The sequence below is a fragment of the Haliaeetus albicilla genome, chromosome 8 (genome assembly GCF_947461875.1).
Source record: "Haliaeetus albicilla chromosome 8, bHalAlb1.1, whole genome shotgun sequence".
In the NCBI taxonomy this organism is placed as follows: Eukaryota; Metazoa; Chordata; class Aves; order Accipitriformes; family Accipitridae; genus Haliaeetus; species Haliaeetus albicilla.
The window spans coordinates 44,427,817-44,444,112 of NC_091490.1; the positions used below are offsets into that span (position 1 = coordinate 44,427,817).

General features: G+C 65.6%; 2 protein-coding genes across 2 annotated transcripts; one reads left to right on the forward strand and one right to left on the reverse strand.

The window, feature by feature from the left end:
* The first annotated feature begins 507 nt into the window (after positions 1 to 507).
* On the forward strand, positions 508 to 2,735 carry PRSS57 (serine protease 57). Its single transcript, XM_069788361.1, has 5 exons — positions 508 to 658; positions 934 to 1,087; positions 1,310 to 1,454; positions 1,913 to 2,173; positions 2,258 to 2,735. Exons 1-5 carry the CDS (start codon positions 589 to 591, stop codon positions 2,435 to 2,437), a joined length of 810 nt encoding a protein of 269 aa, XP_069644462.1. The 5' UTR covers positions 508 to 588; the 3' UTR covers positions 2,438 to 2,735.
* Positions 2,736 to 6,494: 3,759 nt separating this feature from the next.
* On the reverse strand, positions 6,495 to 15,583 carry FSTL3 (follistatin like 3). The gene is made up of 5 exons (XM_069790644.1): positions 15,429 to 15,583; positions 12,336 to 12,521; positions 9,167 to 9,382; positions 7,225 to 7,452; positions 6,495 to 7,111 (listed from the first exon to the last, which is right to left on the reverse strand). Exons 1-5 carry the CDS (start codon positions 15,484 to 15,486, stop codon positions 7,059 to 7,061), a joined length of 741 nt encoding a protein of 246 aa, XP_069646745.1. The 5' UTR covers positions 15,487 to 15,583; the 3' UTR covers positions 6,495 to 7,058.
* Between the last annotated feature and the right edge of the window lie 713 nt (positions 15,584 to 16,296).

The window sequence follows — 16,296 nt, forward strand, 5'->3', positions numbered from 1 at the left end:
TTGCACCACAGAGGGGATGCAGACCAAGGTGGGGGGCAAACTGCCCCTCTGCCCGCAGCACCATCCCAGAGCCAGGCAGTCTCTGGAGGGGCTGAAAGATGCGTCAGGTCCGAGCACAGCACAGTCCCTGCGCGACCCACAGCAGCCAGGCTGCCAGCCAGCCCCAGGACACTGCCACATCCTGGGACGTGTCCTGGGATGTGTGCTGGGATGTGGTGGGGCCCTGCTGCTCCCACCTCTCTGCCAAGAGGAGAGGGGTTTCATCCTAATTAGCTCAAGGCACAGGAGGAGTCAGGACTGGGTTGGGAAGCCGCTCTGCTTTCTCTCTTCCTGCCCCAATCTGCTCTTCTCCCAGCAAGCCATCGCTCTGGGGGAAGCTGCAACGCTGCATCTACCCCCGATAAGCATTGCGCTGCCAGTGCCCCCCACCCCACAGCAATTGCACAAGGCAGCAGCACCCAGAGAGGAGGAAGCAGGAGGGAGATATCTGCCAGCACCCAGGCAGAGGCTCAGCCTCCAGAGTTATTTAAGCACCCCCCACCCCTGAGTGGCCCCAGAGGAGGTGGCAGTGGTCCGCTCTGCACCAGCATGGTCACGGCTGGAATGTTCATCCTCAGCCTGGGAGGCACCGTCCTGCTCCCAGCACTGGCCTCAGCAGGTAACGGGAGAGCTGGAGCTGAGAGGGCTGCAGGGCTGGTCCCACAGCCAGGGCGGGAGATGGAGACCCTGAGCTGGAGCACCATGGTGCAGGGGAGCCTTTGCCCTTCCACACTCAGCCCTCCTCGGCCAAAGCTGATGCTCAGCCGCTCCCTGGTACCTGCGGGTAGTGCTGGGGTGCTTGGGACACAGAGCCAGGAGCAGGACAGACACGGGCAAGAGCCGTGCCGGGACTCCCTGGCAGCCGGTGACTGCTTGCACCCACCAACCCACCAGGCACCCAGGGGAGCCGGATCATCGGGGGAAAGGCGGCGGCACCCCACTCCTGGCCCTTCATTGCCTCCATCCAGATAAATGGGGAGCATGTCTGCGGGGGCTTCCTGGTGTGGCCCATGTGGGTGATGACAGCAGCCCACTGCCTCATTCCCAGGTAAGCCACGCTCCCACGCAGCGCACGCACCTCCCGTCCACCCCGGGACACGGCGCGGCCCCTTTCAAACAGATATTCCCATCCCAGGGGGTTACGCAGTCCTGGAGCAACCCCCCTCCCGCCCACCTGTGCTCCCCTGGAGCCCACCTTGCCAGCCCCCTTCTCCCCGTCCCCGATCGCCCCGAGCCGCGGCAGTGCCCACTCAGGGCCCCTCTGTCGCAGGCACAGCCCCTCGGTGCGCGTGGTGCTGGGCGCCCACAGGCTGGAAGAGCCCGAGGCATCCCAGCAGATCTTCCGTGTCGACAAGTCCATCGCCCACCTGTACTACGACCCCTACTCGGGGGACAACGACATCCGCCTGCTCAAGGTGAGTCCCGCCCGCGTCACTGGCCATCGCGGACCTGCCCACCGGGGGTTCGTGGGCTCCCGCCGGCCGGGAGGTTAGGTGGCCCGTGCCCCGTGGGACGCAGGAGGGAGATGGGGTGCCCCACGCCCCGCGAGGCGCAGGAGGGAGAGGCCCACGCGGGCCCGAGCCGACACTAGGTGTCAGTGCTTCTCCGGAGAAGCGGGACCGCGCCGCGGGGTGCGATGGAGGTGGCCGGGGACACGCCGACCCCGGCTGGGACAGCAGCCCCCTCCACTCCCGGGCAGCCAGTCTCTAGAGCAGGCTGGGACCAGTGCGGGGGGCTCAGCCCCTGAAGAGGGAAGGGCAGGGTTGGGGCGGGCGTGTGATGGGGTGCGGGGGGTTCGGGGTCCCCAGGCAGGAGCAGTTGGGGGGCTCTGCCCCAGCAGCGAAGCCACCTGCGCCCCTGGCTCCCTGCCCAGCTGGACAGGTCAGCCACGCTGAACGAGTATGTGAAGCTGGCCCACCTGCCCTCACCACACGTCGACCTGAATCCCGGCACCGTCTGCTACGTGGCGGGCTGGGGGGACATCTCCAGCTCCGGCAACCAGCCCACTGAGCTGATGGAGACCAGCACCACTATCGCCAAGTGGAGCCTCTGCCGAACGCTGTGGAGGGGCAGGGTCTCAACCAACATGCTGTGCGCGGCCAGCCACAACACCACACTGCAGGGCGTCTGCTCAGTGAGTGCACTCCCGGCCCCGTGCCCCCCAGCCATCCCCCTCCAGGAGATCCGCTAGTGTCCCTCCCACCCCCTTGCTTTGCAGGGTGACTCTGGGGGACCCCTGATCTTCAACAAAAAGGTTTATGGCATCGTCTCCTTCTCTGGGAAGAGATGTGGGGACCGCCGGTACCCTGATATCTACACCAAGATCTCCAACTACATCGACTGGGTGCATCGCATCGTGCAAAGGCAACACCATCAGAAGGGGCAGCCGAAGCCCTAGCCAGGCCTGGAAGGTGGTCTCGGGGGCAGACGGGCTGCGGGGAGAGGGTCTGAGGTGTCTTGGCTGTCTGGCAGCTCCCAGGAGGGGCGAAGAGGGCCAGGAGTCCCAGGTCCTCCCAGCTCGGAGGGGGTTTGGGAGCTGATGCTCAGGGCTCCTCAACCCAGGGCAGGGCAGGAGACTGACTCTGCCTATTGGCGAGGGGACACTTGTCCCCCCAAGCTGTACAAGAAGCCCCAGCACCTCACTCTGCCTCTTGCAAGCAGCAACGTTTGCCTTCCTCAATAAAACCTGGTCCCAGCCCTCCATCCATTCACCTTCCCTCCACCCACCCTACTCCCCCCCACCTTACAGAGGGGCCACAGCCCTGGCTCTGGGGCAGGCAGGCGCTCCAGGGATCCTTGCCCCCCATCAGCCCCAGCCCACCCTGATCCGGCCCCAGGGACATGATGGGGAGACCGAGACCGAGACCGAGACCCACCTGCCCTGGGAGCCAGCAGAGCCTGGGCCAGCGTTTTAGCCCCCTTTAATGTCCCACTGGGCAGCTGAGTCCGGGAGGGCTGACTGATCCTTAATCCCACACTGCCCAGGCGGCTGCTGCCCATCTCAACGGGGGGTGGTTTTCCCCAGCTTTCCCCTCTCCTGTCCTTCCCCTGCCCCACCAGGATGCCCTCTCTGGCTCTGTCACTGCTCCCCATTGCACTCCGGTCCCCAGCCAGACCCCCCCAGCTTGTCCTGGGCTGGGGTGGATGGAGCAGGGGTTGCAGGAGGAAGGAGGGAAGCACCAGCCCCCGCTCATGACTAGGCTCTGCCTCAGAGGAGCCAGGACCCTCATCCAGGCGCTGCCATCCCACAGAGCATCCCAGCAGCGCTGGAGCTGTCTTCCCACCGGGGTGGGGCTCCCCCTCCCATCCCATCCCATCCCATCCCACCCTGTCTCATCCCATTCCGTCTCGTCTTGTCCCATCCCATCCCACACCGCACCCTCCCCACCATGCTACGGGACCCCCCAAACAGGGGAACCACAGACACCGCCCGGGGGCAGATGGGCTCCCAGCCGCCCGGCTGCGCTGGCAGAGCCCGCGGGGATCCTGTCGAGAGCCTCACCCGCCTCCCCAGCACGCTCGGGCGCGCAGATGGATGCTCGTCCCAGAGGGAGCTGGGTGGCTGCGGGCGCAGGGGTCGGGAGCTGCCCATGCCGGCCGGGGGGACACGTGCTGCTGGGTCTCAGCTGAGACATGCAACACAGCATGCGGCTTTGCCCAGCGTCGCGGCCGTCTCCGGGGACAGACCCAGACATTCCCTGCTCCTGGTTGTTTGTTTCATCTGCAAATTGCTGGCACGCCGCTGCCACAGGGTGCAGCCGCCCTCCCTGCCCGGGGGATTCCGCAGGAGGCTGCAGCTGACCGCAGCGTCTGGCACAGGCCATCTCAGCGCCCTTGGGGGCTCGGCCGGAGAAGATGAAGGCCAGGGCTAGGCCAGTGTGCCGAGAGGTCCCCAGAAAGCACCCTCACCTCTGCAGTCCCCATGGTCCCCGTGCTGGGGAGCCCAGGGGCTTTGGCTGCGCCCCGCTGCAGCACGCTGCCCCATCCCCTCCTGTGGCAATCCGAGCTCCCTGCTGCGGGGCTTTGCATGTGGTGAGGGGGACACAGCCATGGGCATTGGTGGCCTTGGGGACACCGGGGGACACCCAGCAGAGAACAGACCCCTGCCAGGCTGCCAGCCTCCAAGGAAGCCCCAAATCCCCATGGGCTCCCTGCAGTGGCAGCGTGGGGCAGACCCCCCCAGGATGCTGGGGCAGGGCTGCCAGCCCTGGGGCTTCTGCATGCTGCTGGGAAGCCTGGAGAGCCGGCGCCTGTCCCGGCTTGTCCCAGACCACCCAAAAACCAGCGGGAAGGAGGCGCCTGACTCACAGCCGTCTTTTGGAAGCCGAAATCTCCCGCTCATCGGCAGGAGCTGACGTCGCTGCTGCAGCTTGTGCCCGTGGACTTGGCACGGGGCAGCACGCCAGGCGCTTCGGGGGCCAAACCCTCTGGCTGGGGCAGGCGGAGGATGGCGAGCTGCCTTGGGGAGGAAGGCGCTGCGGGCGGGCTGTAGAGAAACCCGGGCCACACACCACCACATGTGGCAAACGCTGGCACCAGGGAAAGTCCTGGGCAGTGTTTTGGCAACTTCTTTACACCCATCCCCAAAAGGGGGGGGTGCATCGCTGAGCTGGGTGGGGAGAGAGGGGCTGCAGGAGAGCCCCCGCCGTGCCCACCCTGGGTTGAGATGCCACTGCCTGGCAGCGGTGCCCGGCCGGGCTCAGCGCAGCTCCAGGGTGCACGAGACGCCCAGGCTCAAACCAGTCTGCAGCCTGGGCCAGATCCCACACGATGCTCAGCTCCCTCCCGGACCACAGGGAGGGCTGAGGGTGCTGGGTGCCGGCCAGGAGCAAAGGTCTCGTTTCCCCCTCCCTGCTTCACAGTGCCTCAGTTTCCCCTGTGTAAACCCCCCACCCAGGTCCGGGGGGGTCTCTGTCAGAGCCAGCCTGCCCACAGGAGCCCCCCGCTGCTGTCGGGGCTGTGCTGGAGCCCGTCCATGCGGCAGGTCCTGAGCCAGGCCCAGGCTGGGAAGCGCTTGACCCACGCGAGGCTCAGCAGGGTCTGGGGGCTGTGCCATGCCAGACCCTGGCACAGGGGACACGGCCGAGGGGGAACCGGCAGCGGCTCCTGTTGAGCTCAGAGCGCCAAGCCGCAGGCTGCCGCCCGGGCTCCCACCGCCAGGGAAGCATCGCACATCAGGACCCAATTAATGGCAGGAATTGTTTTGTGAAATACCAAACCCTCATGGCACGGCCTGATATTGGGAACAGATTTATCTGCGTTGCTGGTTGCTCTTCCTCGCTCTCCCCTTTCCTCCCGCTGCAGAGAGCGGCCTCAGCTGGGCTGGAAAAACCCCAGTGCCAAAGCTGAAGCAGACGCAGCCCAGGACCAGGGCCAAGCTTCTTACCTGCTTCCGGGGGCTCTCCCACCCCAGGTGCCCCCACGTCCCTCTGCCCACGCCTGCCTCAACCCCCAGATCCCCTGCGAGGGGGCAAGCAGTAATGCTGCGGGTAGCACAGCCCCGTGGGAAACAGCCCCAGGGGACACAGCCGCCTCCTGAGGCCCCAGAACCTCCTGAACAAAGTTGGACCCGCAGCACTGTTTATTCTTTTTTTAATAATAATCCAAATTGTAACACAGCCATAAAATGTCCCTAACAATACCAAACAGGAAATGTATATGTTCCCATAGCATCTGCCTCAGGAATCAGAATGCAATCATACAAAAATAGAAAATAGGGTATTTTTATATATATATGATATTTATATAAAGGCAATAGCTTCTTGGTGTCAGAGATGAGATGGTATTTACACAGGTGACAACACACAAAATGAGAGAAGTAAAAATAAATACAGACGGTGTCAACAGAGCAGGGGGTGGGGGCAGGTGGGGGCCAGGGCTGCGCAGCCGAGGGGGAGCTGGGCTGAGGGTCCCCGGGGTCGGGCAGGCAGGGCCATCGCCCCTCTCCTGTCCCCCTCCGCCAAGCTGTGCTCCCCACGGCCACCCCAGCCCCACACCCCCACGGTGGCTCTGCAGTGGGATCGGGAGCCGAGCACCGTCCCGGGGCACCGCGTGGCTGCTTCACCCAGCACCAGCCCTGGAAATGCCTCCGGGAGCCGCGGACCCCCAGATCCCCCGGCAGTCACAGCTGCTTTCAAAGCGGTTTTGGCAGGGAGGGATGAAGAGGGCTCTGGGCAGGCTGGCCCCCGGGCAGGGGCACCTACAGCAGCGGTGGGCTGGGTGGGCCTGGGGGGGTCGGTCATGCCCCCCGGTCAGGGCTGCCATGGCCCATGGTGGGCAGCGCTGCCTGGCCGCCATCGCACCAGCCCTCTGGGCACCGGCGTTGCCTCCAAAGATGGGTGGGAGCCTGGTCTGAACGGGCCCAGGAAAACCTAAACTAAAATCCGTTTTAACATACACATGCTAAAACTTTAGGAGAAAATAACATACATATATATATTTTTTATATATATATATATATATATAAAAAAATATATATCTATCTATCTCCAATCTGATGCAGCACCGTGCTGCCTTTCCTGCCGCTGGCAGCTGGGGCTGAGCCCCTCCGGGGAAAGCGAAAGCGCAGATTCCCTCTAGACCTCAAGGTCCCGGCCAGAAACGTCAGCAGAGTACCAAGAATTCAATCCAAAAATAAATAGGCCCAGGGCTGCTGGCCAAGGACACGTGGGGGGGCCCCAACATGCTGCAGCACGGACACCCCCTCAGCGCTGTGCCGGCTGCAAGGAAGGGCCGTATGACCACTGGGAGCGGGCGCCAGCCAGCGGAGAGCTCTGCCGGGCACCGGGCAGGCACCGGAGCATCCCCGGCACGGCTCAGCATCACTCCACCATGCGGGCTGGGAGCCCCCTCCCCTGCTTCCCAGCTGGCAGGACTGAGAATCGGGCCCCCTGCGACTGCATAACATACACAGGTATAAATAAGGATCTTTTTATCTTAATAAATATCAGGTATATGGTTTGTACAATATACACATAATGCCCCTGTCTCCTGGGTCTGGCCTCGCGGCGAGGGAGGATTCACACGTAGTTCTCTTCCGCGTTGTCCGTCTCCGGGGAGAATTTGGCCACAGCTGGAAATGGAGCAGGACAGGGGGAGAGTGGTGAGGGAGGTGCAAGGGAGGGCCAGGTGCTGGGGGTCCGAGCCCGCTCCCCCCACCGCCCGCACCCGGATCACCCCGCTCACCCGAGCAGCTCCCGTAGTGACGCACGCCGATGGAGCGGCCGCGGTGGCAGGTGGCCCGCCGGAGGTGGCACGCCGAGGGGTAGGTGACATTGTTGTTGCCGCAGAGGGCATGGTCCAGGCTGGTGGGCTCGGGGCAGGGAGCCGTCCGGCACATCACGCAGTGGGCGCTGCCCGTCTGGTCCACCACGCAGGTGTGGGTGCCAGGGCACACCACACTGGAGCAGGACTCTGCCGGGAAGCACACGCAGCCACAGCTGAGCCTCCCTGGCCAGGGTGAGCCAGGGATGGCCGTCCTCCTCCCGTGGCTCCTCCGACCCAGGTGGGCAGTGGGCGTCCCCTCCCAGAGAAACCCAGGCAGCTCAGGCCCCCTCCCACCTTTAGCTGCCGGGGGTCAGAGTGGAGCTGGGGGCTGGAGGGTCCCAAGCTCCCCCATCATCACCGCTCCCAAGGACGGGAGCTGGCAGGGGCCAATGTCCTGGGTGCGAGGGACCGCGTGGCCCCGCAGCCCTTGGGCACGGCCCCAGCCGGAGCCTCATCGCAAGGCCGGGGTGGGGGGGGGGAGCTGATGTCCAGCTGGAGAGCCCGAGCGCGTGGGGCTGAGCCTGGCTTGGCACGGTGGGACCTGGCCGCTGTGAGCAGCCCCACGCAGGTGCCTTGGCAGGGGGAGCGGTGTCCACTCCGGCCAGGCTGGCAGCCGCCACACCGTGCACGCCCCGGCAAGAGGGGAAGGGCAGGGTCACCCTGGACCCGGCCCAGCCCTGCGAGCGAGGGTGCACGGGGGCGGTGGGAGCCTGCGGGGACAGGATCAGGCCCTGCGCAGAGCTCTGCCAGGCTGGCGCAGAGCAGGGGGCTTGGGCACCCCCCATCTGCCAGCAAAACCCCAGGGTCTGCAGAGCCTGCCGGCCCCGTAGCGCCCACCCCCCCGCCCCGTCCCAGCATAACCCCGCGGCAGCAGCGGGGGCACGGCAGGACCCGCAGCACTCCCCGGACACCGTAAACACTTTGCAACGCCGTCCCTCCGCCTTCCTCTCTTTCCCTGCCGGATTGGAAGGAGATTTGGCATCTGCAACTCCCAGCTCGCAACTCACATTTCTTGCCCCACATTTCCCTGTGCAGTCCAGAGCTTGACAGGCAAAGCATTTCAGAGAGGAGGGCTGGCAAAAATAATCATAATAATTCTGACAGTTCTTGGCAGGGCAAGGAGGATTGCTGCTCTCTTTAACAAAACAAAAAACGGGGCTTGATGTTTGTAAGTGACATTTTACGGACTGTTATTCCTCAGCCCGCGGCGAGGCTAAAGCCCTGTTGCACTGACAGGCTGCATCGGCATCACAGGCGGCTTCGCTGCTGCATCCCCGCCAGGGTGGCCAGGCCAGGGCCCTGGGCTGCCAGCCGGGTGGGTGCCAGCTCCGAGCGCAGTGAGGGCAATGCTGAGGGGATGTGACTCCCCCACGGGCCAGGGGCCGCTGGCACCCATCAGCACCGGGCTGGCTGAGGAGCAATGCCCCCTCACTGTGCGCAGACCCCTGTGTGCCGCAGGCGAAGCCCTGAGCTGGGACAGACCTTCCCTCCCTGGGCACAGCCAGGGCCAGGCACCGGTTACAAACCCTCCACGCCATGCTGGTGCAGCCGGCTGCGTGGACGGCTCCTCCCTGGGACACGCTGCCTGCGGCAGGGAGAATGGGGGAGATCCGGCTTCCCGGGAAGGAGAGGGGAGGATGCGCCCGGACCTGCTAGCACAACACAGCAGGGTGACCCTTCTCCGCACCAGAGCGGCTTGCGGTGCGCCAGGAGAGCTGGAGAGCACCTCGGTCCGGGGAGCCGCGCTGCCGTTCACCTCTTTCCACACGGGCGCAGCTTGGACCGGTCCCACGCGGAGCTGGGAACACGAGAGCCACAGGGGACAGGACGAAAGGGGGTGGGGGGGCACGACCAGACCTACTTTTGCATTTGCCCTGGTACATCACTTCGAGGTCGGGGTGGTCTCTGCACTTGGCCGTCAGCAGGTCGCACTCGTCTCGGTAGGTGTAGCCGTCGGAGCCGCAGACCTGCAGCTTGCGGGGCAGGCTGGAGCAGTCTGGGGCACAGGCGCACTGGGGACGCCCGTGCTTCATCTTGCAGACCTTGTCGGGGCCGCACACCACCCCCTCGCAGCTCTCTGGGGACAGAGGGGAGCGGCACGTGAGGATGCGGCACCGGCCGCCCACCATGAGGGAAGGATCCATCCTGCCCAGCCTGGCTGGCACCCTGGCCCCATGACCACGCAGGGTAGCACTGACCAGGACGGGGCCAGCATCAGCCCTCGGGGTCCAGAATCCCTCCCGGAGTCACAACATGCATGCTCGATGCCGAGCTGCCCTGAGCAGCATCTGGATCTGCTCAGCTCCGCCAAGGAGCAGGTCCTTGGCTGGAGCTCAGCACGATCATCCAGCACTCACCCCAGCCAGAGCCCCGGCCCTCCACTCAGCACCAGCTAACTCATTTCTATGTATTTTTTTTTTTCGGGAAGGAGACATTTCTTTTTCTTGTGCAATGGAAAATCTATCTCTGCAAGGCCCCAGCTCCTCCAGAAGGAACTGGGCTTCGCGAGTTGTCTGGGCAATCAAGAACGCCGCTTCCACCAGACAATACCCAGCCCTGTTTTGCTCCGGGCCTCCGTGACTTGAACACAAGAGCGGGACGCAGCAGCAAGCGCAGATCCCCAGACAGCTGCCTGCTTTGTCCCCCGGGTCGCCTCCCGGCCAGCACAGGGGCTGGGTTCAGAGGGTCCCGCCAGCGCCCGGAGCTGCTCCGGGGCTGTGCCCATGCCGGCGGGGACAGAGAGAGGCCGCCGGCTCCAAGAAGGTGCCTGTCCCAGACGCTGCTGCCTCCGCGGAGAGAGGCAAAGGGGTCAGCACCTAGCCCAAGGCAGGGATGGGGGCTCTGGCTGGGGCGGTGGGAAGCCCCTTGCCCCCACAAAGCATGCACATAGCCCTCAACCCAAAGGGACCCTTCACCCCCTGGGACACGGGCAATGCTGGGAGTTGCGGGGTACAGGGCTGCCTGTGGATGCAGGGACCCCTCAGCACCTGCAGGGAGGAAGGGTGGGCAGGACTGAGAAACATCCCAAGACAGGGATTCACCCCCAGGCAGGAGGGATCCCCGCAGACAGGGTGTGTGCTGGGAGTTCTTGGGAAGTACAGATGGGGATTTCCCTGCGGGAGACGGGTCACTTTGGGAGACAGCGGGGGTGAGGAGGAGGAGGAGGAGGAGGAGGGGGAAATTCCCTGTCTGCTTGGCCCGGCTCTCCCCAGGGGAAATTCCCTGGTGGGAGATAGTTTCCCAGTTTGCTCTGTGATTTCCATAGCTGGGGCTTGTCCAAGGGAAGGGGAGAGTGGCAGGCTGAGCTCTGGCAGCATCTTTGCAGAGAGCCACAGGAACAAGACCCCAGGACAGAGGAGCATGACCCCATGACCCAGGGCTGCCGGAGCAAGTGGGACCCTCGTCACCCTCCACTCTGGGATGCTGCCGCCGGCACAGCAGGGTCCAGCCATGTCCAGACTGTCTCAGCAAGGGAGGGAGGTAGTTGGACTATCTGCCTGTGACCCCGACCCTGCAGCCTGGCTCTCCCTCCCTGCACTAGGTCCCTGGGGGGGACACCATGTCCCCAGCAGCTGGAGCCAGGAATTTCACCTCCTCACTGGAGACCCATTGCAGAGTCCCCGGGGTCTGGCCAGCACCTTCCCGCGGGGCTCGGCCGCCCCGGCTGCTGGCGCAGGGCTGGTGGCTGCAGCCCACTTTATCCTGGAGTAACCTCTCCCAGCCCCGCGAGCCCAGGGAGCGGGAGCGCAGCTCATCTCATCCTCCCTTTTCCAAGGCCTCCGGCTCACTGGAGCCCGGTGGGGAGCAGCACCAGCTCCATCTGGATGGGACAGGCAGGGGCTTTCTGAAGGGTGGGGAGTTGTGGTCTACGTGCCGGCCAGGCTCTCCAGTGGTTTCAGTAAAGGTCCTGCTCCCAGACCCCAACGATCTCCAGAAGCCACAGCCTCCACTGCAGTCTGTGGCCACCGACAGCCCCCCATGTCCACCAGTCTCCCCGCAGAGGGGAGGGCAGACCCCTGGGATGAGCCACGGGGGAGCCGCGCTCCCCAGCCAGCCCCTGGAGAGGGTCCCAGTGCTACTGACACCCACTGAGTGGGGCCAGCCTGCCCAGCCACCGCGGGGCTGAGCCCATGGTGAGAGATGGGGCAGAAAGCCAGGGCCAGAACCTCACTCAGGTTTCAGCTGGCAGAGGGTGCAACCCCCAGCCATGCCAGGACGGGGCTGAGGAGCAACCAGGGTGGCAGTGCCAGGGGGTGCAGAGGGGCTGGAAGAAGCTGTCTTGTTAAGAACCATTTTTTCCCCCTTTAAGCAAATAACGACATGACCTTTCAAAGACCTGCTCCTGCCTACTGTGGTCAGCAGGTCCTTGAGCATGTTCTCACACAGCCACGCAAGTGCGACTGGGGGATCCGTGCCTCTGGCGCACGCCAAAACATCTGGTGGGGCTGGAACTCACAGCTGGAGAGTTTCCACTTCTGGAACTGCCCGTTACATAAAGCCATTTCACACACAGGCTGGGAGGAGGAAGGGGGAGCAGAGGGAAAGAAATAGATCTTTTTTCCTTAAAAAAAAACCAAAAAAACAAACTTAAGAAGTTTTCCTCTGAGCAGACCTGGCGAGGGCAGGGGTGGGAGGCCCCAGCCACAGCAGAGTTAACCTGAGAACAGGGAGCCCCAGCTCGGCTCCTCGCACTTGGGCTGCCCGGCCAAGACCCAGGTCACACACCCCACTCCACAGGGGGAACAAAAATACACACAAAACGTGAGCTGCCGGGGGATGGAAGGTGTCCCGCAAGCCCTGGCCCCATGGCAGCATCCATCCTGGAGCTGCAGCAGCAGGAGCATGGGGTCAGCGGTCTCTGGGGTCCCTGGTCTGTCTGGGAGAGCCTAGGAGGGCACTGGAGAGCCCTGCCTGGTGAGGGGCAGCCCAGCCCCATCGCTGCTGCTTCACCTGGAGCTGCGGGCTCCAAGCACCCTCCCCGAGAAGAGCTCAGCCCCACAGCAGCCCACTTGCCCCACAGCCACACTTACCTTTGCAGGGGTGGCAGGTCACCAGCCCCAGGAAGCCCAGCAGGCTGATCTTGTTGCCCGGGTAGGTGTAATTAGACCAGGCCACGTCCACGTTGCCATTGGCACAGCATTCCTCCCACGTCACTCCCGTCTTCAGGATCATGGTGCACTTGGCCTCCTTCCCCTGCTGCAGCCAGCAGATCCCACCTGCAGAGAGGGCAGAGGGTAAGGGTTCCCCACTGCACTGGGCCACAGCGCAAAGGGCAGCAAAACCCCAGCCGGGCTACCCATGGGGCAGAGGCACAGGGACTGCACCGGTGCCCGGGAAGGGCCGGCATGGGATGAGTTGGGGAACCTAAAGATGCTCTGTGCTGGCTCCCACCTCTCCTGTGGCACAAGCGCTGTCCCAGAGCAGGCATCCCCATGAGTTCCTGGCACAGCGCGGCAGCTCTGTGCCCATGCTGCTGCCCCAACGCCCTGGGCTGCTGGCAGCCCGGCTCCCTGGCCGACAGGCTCCAAACCCAGCACTGGGACCGCAGGGACGTACCAGTTATCTCAGCACTCGCAAGCGATGCTCTGGAAGATGCCCAGACAGCAGGCCAGGGTCTGGGCTTGCAGCTTACCCCCTTGCCCTGCTCTCCCTGCCTAATTTCTGCCTGACTCCACAGAGGGGAGGCTTCAGCCCAGGGAGGACAGGCAGGGTGGGGCCAGTGGGCGCCCACACTGCGAGGGCTGGATCCCCCTGTGTGCACCAGCGGCCCCACAGATGGACAGGCACCATCCCCGTGGCGTCAGGGCCTGACACCCACGGCCTCCGCGAGGAGCATCTGAGCCACCGGCTGGAGAACAGGGCACTTGACACAGCCCTTGGGATGGGGCCAGCCCAGCGGCATCGGATCTTTCTGAGTCAAAAGCCTGTTTGTTCCTTAACCCCACGAGCGAATCAGTTATTTTTTTTTGTGAGTGATTCCTTTGCAATTTCCGCCTCTGCAAACCAGCCTCTTCTGACGCTTATTTGGGTTTATGCTCTCATTAGCTGCGTTTGAGGTTTGTTAAACAGCTAAAGATGTGAGGGAGGGATGGGGGAAGGGACAGATCCTGCTGGTACCAGGCTGGAGTGGCTCCCCTCCAAATTAGGGATTCACCCTGCCCCAAAGCAGAGTCAGCACCTGCCTCGGACCCCAGGTGTCCTCCCACTCCCTCCCATGCACCCAATTTTGGTTCAGCCAAAAGCATGTGGGGCTCCCAGCCCAGCTGCAGCCAGCAGCAGCTCTGCAGGGCAGCTATGGATGGAGCAAACCCTCAGGCTGCAGGAACCAGGGGCCTGGACTCCTCTGGAATCATCAGCCAGGCCAATACACCTCTGCCAACGGTGGGTTTATCCTCCATGGATTTGTCCAATTGCTTTTTCAAGCCCATTTTTCCTTTACAACATCCCGTGGCCCCAATTCCTCCACAGTACCAAGCTCCCTGGGAGCTGTAACTGCTTTGTACCGTGCTTGCCCCACAACTGTTGCCCGTGGGTACAGCCACGTGCAGGGTGATCCCACCTGCAGTGGGACAGATCCACGCACAACCTGCCCACACGTCCGGTCTCTGGGGTGCACCCCTGGCCAGCAGCAGCAGGGCACCCACCACCTCCCGAGCCATGCTGGGGTGCGGGGATGCTGACAAGCAACACACCCTGGGCAGGGGGACGGAGCCCACCCACCCTGCAAGTGGAGCAAGGTGGTCGTGGGCCACAGGGGCCAGCGTGGGGTTCTTGGGGCGCCCCGTCCTCAGGGTTTCCCCGGTGCTTCAGCCACAAGGGTGCGGCGCTCCCACACTCAGCACAGCCGGAGGACCCGAGCTCTGGCCAGGGGGACACGGCATGTCCCTGCCCAGGGCCTTGCAGCACTTGTACTCGACCCTGCAAAGCAGCAAGCAGAAATCCCGCAGGCTGGGGCGATGCCGAACACGATCCTGGTGTCCACAGCAGCACGAGGGGCCTCGTGGGAGCCTCCCCTGGCTTCAGGGCATCCTGACCTGCTGCTATCCAGGGAGCATGGACGGCTCCTGCCCACGCTGGCAGAGAGCGATGGGGACACAGGGCATCGTGTGATGGGGAAGACAGAAACGCCAGCACTGCTGCGGGCGAACCGACACCGGTAGCCACGGCTCGGCAGCGCTGGGAAGGGCTGCTGGAGCCCCAGACCGGGGTCCCGGACAGCCTGGGTGCCAGGACGGCTCCCCTGCGAAGGAACAGCTACCAAAAAGCCCGGACGCCTCCCAAGCGCCCGCAAGAGCTGCCAGCACGGTCAGCTGAACCGGGAGGGGTTCAAGCTGCAAACTCCACACCCAGATCACGAACCGGCCGCCGTTCCCAGCTCTTCCCACCCGGCTCGCAAAGCTGCGCGGCACGGCTCTCCCGCTCCCCCCTCGCAGCCCGGGGAGAAAGAGGGACACCCCCCCCCCCCGCCACCTCCCGGGCAGCCGTCCCGGCAGCTCTGCGGGGGGCTGGCGGGGCCGGCCAGGCTGTTGCGCCGGTCGCCCCCACCCCAGGGCACGCCGGGGTGCGGGGGTCGGGCACCGGCACTGCCACGACACGGGACGTGGCAGTGGGGCCGTGCGGGACCCCGGGCGCTGGCTCCCGCCGCGGCAGCCCCGGGACGGAGCCTGCTGGAGGGACAGCCGGGCACCGGGGGCCACCCGAGCGGCACTGCCGGGCACCGGGCAGCAGCCGCTGCTCCGCCAGTGCCCGGCACCCGCGCGCCTCCCGGTAAAACGGGTTTCTGCCACCGACAGCCCGGCCCCGCGGACAGCACCCCCCTCCCCCCCGGCCGGGGCGGCGGCTGCCGGGAGGGACGGGGAGGGGGGGGACAGCTGTGTCCGGTGGGGGGGGGGGGGGCGGAGCGCGGTAACGGCGCCGGGACCCCGGGCCGGGCCGCCCCAAGCACCTGCCGGCGGGGCCGGGCCGGGCGCGGCGGGGAGCGGCGGCACCGACGGCCCGGGGCGGCGGGCGGAGCGGGCGGGCGGGGTGGCCCCGGCGGGAGCGGCTGCCCCGGTGCGGCCCCCCTCCCCCCAAAACCCCACGCCGCCGGGACACCCCCCCCCACCGCCCCGGGCGGCACTTACCGTGCGCAGCGGCGGGGCTGCAGAGGGCGAGCAGGCAGAGCGCCAGCCGCAGCGGCATGGCCGGGCCGGGGCGGCGGGACGGGCCGGGACGGGGCCGGGACGCTCCGGCGACCTGTTGCCTGTGAGGCGGCGGCGGGGCCGGCGGCGCTATAAAGCGGCGGGGCGGCGTGAATCACCGGGCGGGGCGGCGGCGGCGGCGGGGGGGCCTCGGCCGGGGGCGGGGGCAGCGGGGCGGGGGTGGAAGTTGGGGGGCAAAGTGGTGGGGGCGAGAGGATGGGGGGGCTGTGAGTTGGGGGGCAAGCGGGGGGTGCGGGCGTGTCGGTGAGAGCGGGGGGGGGGGGGGCGGCGAGGGTCTGCTCGTCACCGCCTGTGGGTGCCGGGTGGGCGAGGGTGGGGGTGTCGCGGTGGGGATGTGTCCGTGCGTTCCCCCGGGGCGGGCAGGGGCCGGCACACCGCAGCTGGACCGCACTGGGATGGAGGTGGGGAGGGGAAGGTTTAGGGGTGCCCCCCGTGCTCGGGGCGCAGAGGCGGCAGAGCCCAGCAGCGGAGCGGGGGCCGGGGTAGAGAGAGCAGGGATATGTCCCGGCAGACCCCGAGGCGTGGGGGACCGCTGGGGCCTGGGTGCTGCCCAGAGCAGCCCCCCTGCCCGATCCTGCCCCTCCCGCACGCGGCTCCTTACCTACCCACCCATCCTCGCGTGAACCCTCTGTCTGCTTCCTCCCGCCGCCCTCCTCCTCCTCCTCCCCGCAGCAGCCCCGTCTGGCAGCAGAGTTACGGTAAGGTCTGTGTCATGCGGCCCCTTTCATCTTTGCCCCCTACACACCAGCGCAGCACCGCCGGCAGCCCGGCATCACCCACACTGCGCCAG

Bases quoted from the DNA above. Each gene is read 5' to 3' on its own strand.
- PRSS57 (XM_069788361.1), top strand. From the start codon at position 589: ATGGTCACGGCTGGAATGTTCATCCTCAGCCTGGGAGGCACCGTCCTG. The intron at 659-933 runs GTAACGGGAGAG...CCAACCCACCAG, and splicing joins CCCAGCACTGGCCTCAGCAG to GCACCCAGGGGAGCCGGATC. The intron at 2,174-2,257 runs GTGAGTGCACTC...CTTGCTTTGCAG, and splicing joins CACTGCAGGGCGTCTGCTCA to GGTGACTCTGGGGGACCCCT.
- FSTL3 (XM_069790644.1), bottom strand. From the start codon at position 15,486: ATGCCGCTGCGGCTGGCGCTCTGCCTGCTCGCCCTCTGCAGCCCCGCC. The intron at 9,383-12,335 runs GTAAGTGTGGCT...CTCTGTCCCCAG, and splicing joins GACCTGCCACCCCTGCAAAG to AGAGCTGCGAGGGGGTGGTG. The intron at 7,112-7,224 runs GTGAGCGGGGTG...CTCCATTTCCAG, and splicing joins TCACTACGGGAGCTGCTCGG to CTGTGGCCAAATTCTCCCCG.